Source organism: Photinus pyralis, unplaced genomic scaffold (assembly GCF_008802855.1).
Source record: "Photinus pyralis isolate 1611_PpyrPB1 unplaced genomic scaffold, Ppyr1.3 Ppyr1.4_LG9, whole genome shotgun sequence".
Lineage (NCBI taxonomy): Eukaryota > Metazoa > Arthropoda > Insecta > Coleoptera > Lampyridae > Photinus > Photinus pyralis.
The window spans coordinates 14865949-14875115 of NW_022170878.1; the positions used below are offsets into that span (position 1 = coordinate 14865949).

General features: G+C 36.4%; 1 protein-coding gene across 1 annotated transcript; it reads right to left on the minus strand.

Moving 5' to 3' along the window:
* Window positions 1-776: 776 nt before the first annotated feature.
* LOC116180006 (integrin alpha-PS5-like) lies at window positions 777-4316 on the minus strand. Its single transcript, XM_031499827.1, has 13 exons — window positions 4269-4316; window positions 3346-3553; window positions 3003-3295; window positions 2690-2762; window positions 2500-2638; window positions 2246-2447; window positions 2029-2192; window positions 1781-1982; window positions 1407-1725; window positions 1285-1354; window positions 1105-1234; window positions 1003-1053; window positions 777-954 (listed from the first exon to the last, which is right to left on the minus strand). Exons 1-13 carry the CDS (start codon window positions 4314-4316, stop codon window positions 880-882), a joined length of 1974 nt encoding a protein of 657 aa, XP_031355687.1. The 3' UTR covers window positions 777-879.
* Window positions 4317-9167: the final 4851 nt, after the last annotated feature.

Here is a 9167-nt window from a genome sequence, read left to right on the forward strand (position 1 = left end):
TTTTCTTATAGAATGTGGCCTGTAGAACCCATAATTTCAAACAGTTCCAATATTGGGCTACTAGTTCAAAAGTTACAGCCCTTTGAATTTTTTTTCGAAATTGGTTTCTAGTCTATAACTTTTGATTGAGAAGTCTAATCGAAAAAGTATGAATTGTTTTGGATTCTACGCACCCAAATTAATAAGAAAAAGTGTTTTCCCGAGAAATTTTGGTGCAGTCGATTTTTGCTAAAAAAAGAAGGTTATACATTGCCTTTTTTTTGGCCCGAAGAAAAAATTGTCTCAGATAGACCGGGAAACAACATTTTCTTATAGAATGTGGCCTGTAGAATCCATAATTTCAAACAGTTCCAAGATTGGGCTACGGGATCAAAAGTTACAGCCCTTTGAATTTTTTTCGAAATTGGTTTCTAGTTTATAACTTTTGATTGAGAAGTCTAATCGAAAAATTACGAATTGTTTTGGATTCTACTCACCAAAATTAATAAGAAAAAATGTTTTCCCGAGAAATTTTGGTGCAGTCGATTTTTGGTAAAAAAGGAAGGTTATACACTGCCTTTTTTTGGCCCGAAGAAAAAATTCTCTCAGATCGACCGGGAAAAAACATTTTCTTATAGAATGTGGCCTGTAGAATCCATAATTTCAAACAGTTCCAAGATTAGGCTACCGGATCAAAAGTTACAGCCCTTTGACTAGATAAAATAAAAGAAATTTGATTGCATTCTTTCAGCTTTCATCTGCAATACCATTCTAAGGGAGTTTCTCACAATCAAACAAACACTGTATATGTATATTACCAACAAAATAGTTATCGATAACAAAAAATGAGTATCCAATGAATGACTACATACTAACTATACTACTAAAGCACATTTTACATCACGTATTATACATACAATTTTCTTCCTCAGCCATAGTGCTGTCAACTTCCAATTCCTTACATTCGGTGTCTTCCTAAAAATGTAGTGAAATTACATGAAGGAACTAGAAATTTCTACTTACGTCAGCTTCGTTTTGTAACTTCTCTCGAACTGGTCGATTGAAAAAGTTCAGCTGTAACACAAAGTTTATCATAACTGACTGGTGGTATCGTCTCTATTTTACCTTGTACAAAATCAAGACGATGATACACAGTATTACTAGTGCAACAAAAACTCCGCCGATGTAAAACCAATATGAGATATCCGGTTCTTTTGCAGAGCCAATTAGTATAGTCGGTATATGGTAGGTGGTACTAAAACTTTTACGATGAGTGACTGATGGTTATAAAACCAAGTGGCTTACGTTTTCGACTCTAGAATGGATTCTGCAGTTGAGCTGAACAAGATTATATCTCTTTCACTGGTGATTTGAACTAAAAATCATTGATATAGGTAGTGACGGAGTATTATGTTGAGCTCACTTACTCAAAACGTCAACACGCGCTCGAAATTTAAATTTGGCGACCATCGGTTGATTTTTGGCAAGTATTTCTGAACTAGAGCACGTGATCTTCATACAAGTTACGTTGTCACTTTTACAATTGACTAATATTGTTCTGTTGGCAGGTAGATCGAAAACATCAGGAAAGCTGAGTTGTGAGGCATCGACGCTTCGCCGAAACCGATTTTCTTCGCGCGAATTATCCTGGTCCAATTCTGAAGATTCGCCATTCGAACCATCGTCGGAGTAGAATCCCAGGTGATAGTCGGTCTTACACGTAACCGCCTGATTATTAATAATCACCTAGAAATTGTAAGAATTTTGACAATCCTCTAAGGCCTTGGGTGTGATCGCTTACATCAGGTTCGTAGACGCCAAAAACAATCTGATTGGTGAACAGTTCATTTTGAATTTCGACCGGAAAGTAAAACGTAGCGTTCATTCCACTCATAGGACTAGGACCTACATTTTTAAGATAATACTCCTGAGTGAACTCCACGGTTTGTGCTATCATTTCCTTATTCTCATTTACGAAGATGATCGAATCCGGGAACGATATCCTAAAAGATTTCCGTTAGCATGTCAAACGAATACCCTCTTTTTTACCCCGAAATTTCTACGCCGTTTTGGACGCGTAAGGGGATGTTTATCAACACTGCGTTGTCGTCCGGATTTACCTCTTCGCCTCTGCTTTGAACGGTTACATTAAACGTTAAGTTTTCAGTTTTGGGATTTAGTCTTTTAATATCAAATTCGAAAACCAACTCGCTCTGAAATGTTCTTACAAAATGACGGGTCAACCGAAAAAGTAATAGGTACTTACCGAAACGTTGGGCTGTAAAACGTTACTGAGAAGGCATTCGTAAATGCGAGAATCGTTCAGCTCACATTTGCTGGACACTAGAAGTATTTCGACGTCTTCAGGGAACGCCATAAATAATTGGGAGATGTACGCCGGTTCTCCGTCGTTTCTAATTTGTACGTGGAATTTGATTGTTGAAAGTTGCCCAATAATTAACGAACTCCTGGAAAAGAGCTCTTTTTGACCACGTACCTAAATGCCGGCGTCATACTTACACGTTAGTTTGAGTGGTCACATTTAGACTTAAACTCGGCCGGCATATGTTGTCACTGCCGCAACCACTGGCGAATGGTATGTTTAATTGAATGAAGGTGTTATCACTGGGATTGGTTACTGGGCAATTTGCGCAGAACTCTAATAGGAACAAGATTAGACAAACTAAAAAGTGAGCATTTCAGACAGTACCTGATAATTCTGGATCTATGAGCGCATACGACATTTCAAGCGTAAATGGTTTAGTATAATCAAAGATACCCTCCTGAAACCGAATTATGTTTTTTTGTGACTTTATAATACGATAATGTTTTTATGTTAAAAAAATTAGTTTAATGCCGACTAGCCTACATGACACTCCGAACGTTGCCACGTATAACGCCAATTTAAATTATTGGTAGGAGCGTGAGATATTCAAATAAGAGGGTTTCTATTGTTTATTTGGCAACTTAACCAGGGTTGTGATCTATTCAATTTTTATTTTTTATAATTCCACGGTACTTACCTGTATCATAATAAGCACTGCATCACAAAACGTCTGATTAATTTCAAGAGCAATGGTTCGAACCGAATCAGAATTATCCTTAGCTCTTGTATCTTTAGACAATGTGACATTAACGTCAACCTTCTTCACATTCTTCGACGAACTCGAATAACTCATACAATACTTCACAGTAACCTCGCTCGTATTCAGCATCAATTCTTTCGCCATCGACAAGAGCTGCGGTAAAAATTTAATGACGGGCCTCGACCTGATAATCACCACATCGCCGGATTTGTACGCGCCAACCGCGATATCTGCAAGAACAAAATTTAGCAAACCGTAACTTCGGGTATGCCTGATGTACCGTTGTGAAAATTATTGTCGGTGTCCACCCCCCTAGAGATGGCAAATCCGAAACCGCGCACGGATGACTTAATTGATTTTCCCAAAATTCGCTGACTGTAATCCTTGCTTAATCCGTGCTCTCCTCCCAAGTAAATGTAAACGGCGCCGCTTTCTTCTTCGTAAGGTGCCGAAATTGCCACATCTGTAAAGGACGGGGATATATTATTCTACGTCCACGACCTTGTCTTAAATTTGCGTTTACGCTTACGTTTACGCAGTCTACAACCCTTGCGCATGCGCCCGTGTCAGAGCTTGCGTTTACGCATATGGTTTACGCCTACGTTTTAGCATTATTACTTTCCTAGATACATATTTGATAATCCCGATAAGAAATACACATGGTGTAGGTACAATTTTACTCATCTCATTCCTAGCAGTAGTCATATCAATACGTACTGTTAATATATGTTAAGTAATTACTGTGATCTGAATTAATGAACAGTTTGAATAAAATAATTGGATGAACTCAAAGTCCAAAAACCAAAAATCTGAAAAAGAAGTAAGTACTTAGAATCTGAAAAATCAGAAGACAAAGACAGACCGACAGATGACGAAACAGAAACGTGTTATGACGCAGCGGTTGCAGCCATCGACACCGAAATCCTCACGCAAGTCTCAAAATGAATCAACTGGACGAGACATATGTATTGGTGAAGTCGAAGCAAATACCTTGAGAACGAAGTGGTGTCAGAAGAGGGTACTCGTAAAAGGTAAGTGGAACGTCATTATGAGACATATCTATTGATGATTGTCTGTGCAAATATATGAAGAATGAAGTGTCGGAGGATGTTGGAACCAGGCGGCCTTTAAATGTTTGTGTCCCACACTATTTTCAAACATTTCAAATGTTTTTTAGTCACAAAAAGGGGCAACTTTGCCTACAGTGTTTTGCGTTGGGGTCGTTCCGGTATGCGGGCTCAGCGAGTGCATAAGTAAAAATTGGGTGGGAGAGAAGGATGCACTTTCGATTCAAATCAGTAGGTAGTACGGTACTTTAGCGTGAGAAAATTCTGGGGATCGTGGGAAAATATTTCGGCAGTTGGCCACGGTCAAATTTGTCTCAGAAGCCTGTAGAATCCATAATTTCAAACAGTTCCAAGATTGGGCTACTAGTTCAAAAGTTACAGTCCTTTGAAATTTTTTCGAAATTGGTTTCTAGTCTATAACTTGATTGAGAAGTCTGATCGAAAAAGTACGAATTGATTTGGATTCTACGCACCAAAATTAATAAGAAAAAGTGTTTTCCCGAGAAATTTTGGTGTAGTCGATTTTTGGTAAAAAAGGAAGGTTATACACTGCCTTTTTTGAGGCCCGAAAAAAAAATTGTCTCAGAACGACCCGGAAAAAAAATTTTCTTATAGAATGTGGCCTGTAGAATCCATAATTTCAAACAGTTCCAAGATTGGGCTACTGGATCAAAAGTTACAGCCCTTTGAATTTTTTTTCGAAATTGGTTTCTAGTCTATAACTTTTGATTGAGAAGTCTGATCGAAAAAGTACGAATTGATTTGGATTCTTCGCACCCAAATTAATAAGAAAAAGTGTTTTCCCGAGAAATTTTGGTGTAGTCGATTTTTGGTAAAAAAGGAAGGTTATACACTGCCTTTTTTTGAGCCCCGAAAAAAAAATTGGCTCAGATCGACCCGGAAAAAAAATTTTCTTATAGAATGTGGCCTGTAGAATCCATAATTTCAAACAGTTCCAAGATTGGGCTACTAGTTCAAAGGCTACAGCCCTTTGAATTTTTTTTCAAAATTGGTTTCTAGTCTATAACTTTTGATTGAGAAGTCTGATCGAAAAAGTACGAATTGTTTTGGATTCTACGCACCAAAATTAATAATAAAAAGTGTTTTCCCGAGAAATTTTGGTGTAGTCGATTTTTGGTAAAAAAGGAAGGTTATACACTGCCTTTTTTTGAGCCCCGAAAAAAAAATTGTCTCAGATGGACCCGGAAAAAAATGTTCTTATAGAATGTGGCCTGTAGAATCCATAATTTCAAACAGTTCCAAGATTGGGCTACTAGTTCAAAAGTTACAGCCCTTTGAATTTTTTTTCGAAATTTGTTTTTTGTCCATAACTTTTGATTGAGAGGTTTAATCGAAAACGTACTAATTGTTTTGGATTCTATGCACCAAAATTAATAAGCAAGGTGTTTTCCTGAGAAATTTTGGTGCAGTCGATTTTTGGTAAAAATGGAAGGTTATACACTGCCTTTTTTTGAGCCCCGAAAAAAAAAATTGTCTCAGATCGACCCGGAAAAAAAATTTTCTTATAGAATGTGGCCTGTAGAATCCATAATTTCAAACAGTTCCAAAATTGGGCTGCTAGTTCAAAAGTTACAGCCCTTTGAATTTTCTTTCGAAATTGGTTTCTAGTCCATAACTTTTGATTGAGAAGTCTAATCGAAAAAGTACGAATTGTTTTGGATTCAACGCACCAAAATTAATAAGAAAAAGTGTTTTCCCGAGAAATTTTGGTGCAGTCGATTTTTGGTAAAAAAGGAAGGTTATACACTGCCTTTTTTTATGCCCCGAAAAAAAAATTGTCTCAGATGGACCCGGAAAAAAAATTTTCTTATAGAATGTGGCCTGTAGAATCCATCATTTCAAACAGTTCCAAGATTGGGCTACTAGTTCAAAAGTTACAGCCCTTTGAATTTTTTTTCGAAATTTGTTTTTTGTCCATAACTTTTGATTGAGAGGTTTAATCGAAAACGTACTAATTGTTTTGGATTTTATGCACCAAAATTAATAAGGAAAGGTATTTTCCCGAGAAATTTTGGTGCAGTCGATTTTTGGTAAAAAAGGAAGGTTTATACCTGCCTTTTTTTTGAGCCCCGAAAAAAAATTGTCTCAGATCGACCCGGAAAAAAATTTTTCTTATAGAATGTGACCTGTAGAATCCATAATTTCAAACAGTTCCAAGATTGGGCTACTAGTTCAAAAGTTACAGCCCTTTGAATTTTCTTTCGAAATTGGTTTCTGGTCTATAACTTTTGATTGAGAAGTCTGATCGAAAAAGTACGAATTGTTTTGGATTCTACGCACCAAAATTAATAAGAAAAAGTGTTTTCCCGAGAAATTTTGGTGCAGTCGATTATATGAAAAAAATGGAAAGCTAATACGATGGTTTGGCGTAAAAAAATTTTTGTACAAAAAAACTAATACATTTTTGCTCTAAAATAATTTGGGGAGTCAATAATCGCATGTTATGAATTTTACATTGAAATCCCAATGATGCTTTACGCAAGTCACAACCCTGTACATCATTGACAACAGATGTCAAGCATTTCTAAAATATGAGTTAGAATTTTGGTATGTGTAGATCAATCAAAAGAAGAAGTTTAGGTTAATTTATTTTTCAATATATTCAACCATTTAATAAAATGTTGAGTTTTGATCATCAACCAGATCTAGTGGTTACGCACCAAGAGATGAGATTTTGATTGGGCCAGGTTTCCTGGCCCACATTTTGATACAATTTAAAGTAATCATTTCAAATGTTTGTAACTAGCCTTTACAAATGACACATGTAAAGTTCAGCCAACAATAATTGCGTACGTAGTCCAACCAAAGCGCCAAGTGGGGAATTGCATGTGCCCGCCCATTCCATCAGAAATGTGCTGCTGTTCTATGCATGTAATGTCAGCACAAATTATGTACTTCATTGCCCATTAAATCGCATCATGAACGTTTGTAATTGTCAACCTCACATATTGAATTTTTACCACTATCGCTCATTCAATTCATTGAAGTTTAGTCAACAGATTGGCAAATCTATATCAAATCCATTGCTACAGGTATTGTCATCGAGAATGATGCACCAATTGGGATCTAGTGATAAAACGATCTTCCAGGCAGTTAATCATTCTCTGAGTGCATTCAAAGATTCAATATATCCTAAGGGTGTAGTTCGCAAACTATCGAAAACGAACAGTTTACGTGTGAAATTAAATTAAAAACATTCAAATAAAAAGTGTAACCCCGAGGAGATATAAATTAATTAAGTCGACATAAGTTGGTAAGATTAGGTCTCGTTAGGCGAACGTAATTGTAAATTGATTAAATTTCAAAACATAATAAGAAAGCTGGGCTAATAAGTAAATTAAATTGCGACTTATGCATTTTATTCCATTACAGATAACTTTGGCTGTAGTCGAGAAAACTCATCAGAAAGTATTAGGGTTAAATTGAAAATATGAACTCAAGATTCATTTTTAATAAAAGTTCTGTCTATATAATAACACTTCGTACCTTTCTTTTTCTTTTGCTGACAAATGGGACGTGGAGTTTCATTTTGACACACTTTAATATTCTTCATTTTAAACTTTATTACAGTAACTGTCACTGATGTATTCCGCACAAGTGATTGATCGTTATTGAAGTAGACTAAAAGTTCTATTTGTTCCCGAAAAAAAACTTTTCGCAATTGTGAGCGGATGCGAGCTTTATATTTACCTCATTTTAGTCATGCGAGGGAGCTCGTTAATTATTGCGATGCGGTCGTGTTCCTGCTGGACGTGGACCTAACGAGTTGTATTTTGATGAAGTTTCCCTTTATTAATTACCGATACGTTCGACTTCCAAAAAAGGAAGGCGCAGCCATCTGCAGTCGAGTGTTAGTTTGCCACGAGAACATCTGCGCGACGACCTAACAAGCCAGCCAGATAATTGGAAAAGCCTCGAGAAATAAAACGATTCGACCGCGTGAAAACATCAGATCCAATAATCCGAGATTTACTTGGCACTGGAAATAATGGAATGTTAGTTCTATGAGGTTGATGATGATGATGACGTTATCTCCCGAAACTCATCCGGACGCCATTTATACACACGGAATTATAATAATAGTAGATAGTAATGTAGGGTAAGGGGTGGTAACTTAAATGGACACATTAGCCCGGAATGGTTCCATTAGTGGTTTTTCAGCGGGATAATTGCAATTTGTTTTTAGTTCCTCTCGCTTTTCAGGCGGGAGAAGTGCGAATTGAGATTGCTTGAGTCGAATGTAGGTTTCCTTTTTTTCCTAATTTAATTTCAACGCCGTACTTGAACTGACATTTTTTAAATTAAAATTTCAAAATTGCCCAATCCAAAGTCACTTTCGTAATAACGGTGCTTGCAAATTATTTATTAATTTTGTGACGTAATAAAATTAAGCGAGTCCGAAGCTTTTTTAATTGACGCTGTGTTTCTGTTGCAGGTGGGTCATAGCAGCGGCTTAATTGGTAATTGGGTAAGTCGCTGTAAAGTGTAAAAGACGTTAAAATTTAGAATCATTTTGCTCTGCCTTTTTGATGTTAGTAAAACACACGCAAACGTCATCTCAATCTTCATTCAACTGCTTTATGGGTAATAAACTTTTTTTATTTATGCTCTTTAAATTGAACTTTCGAAATCGGAGCTTCTTTTTGCGTATAATGCTGGAAATCTACCCGAATTTAATAAAAATATCTCATTTGATGCTTCGTATACTTTCATGGTGATTGTCTTGAAATAAAACTTTCGTTTAGTGCCTGCTTGTTGAGCAACGAGGACAAATTCTACGCTCATTAAATTGTAGGGTGTAATTCCGAAATGAACTGATAATTTAAGGACAATAGTTATCCGAGTACCCATTTTTCGACAACTGTTTCTCTAGATTGAAATAATGCCGAAGATGAGAGCGAGCCACCTTGTAGAGTAAAAATACGTGTTGATAAGGTAATTTCGGTCGGAATTCAAGTTATTTCATAAAACCTGGGAAATTTTTATTCCAAATGGACACAGAATAAAAAATTTT

Coding starts and splice junctions, on each gene's coding strand:
- LOC116180006 (XM_031499827.1), bottom strand. CDS start 4,316: ATGCACTCGCTGAGCCCGCATACCGGAACGACCCCAACGCAAAACACT. Junction 3,554..4,268: donor CGACCCCAACGCAAAACACT/GTAGGCAAAGTT, acceptor TCGTGGACGTAG/AATAATATATCCCCGTCCTT. Junction 2,193..2,245: donor TTTTACAGCCCAACGTTTCG/GTAAGTACCTAT, acceptor AGAACATTTCAG/AGCGAGTTGGTTTTCGAATT.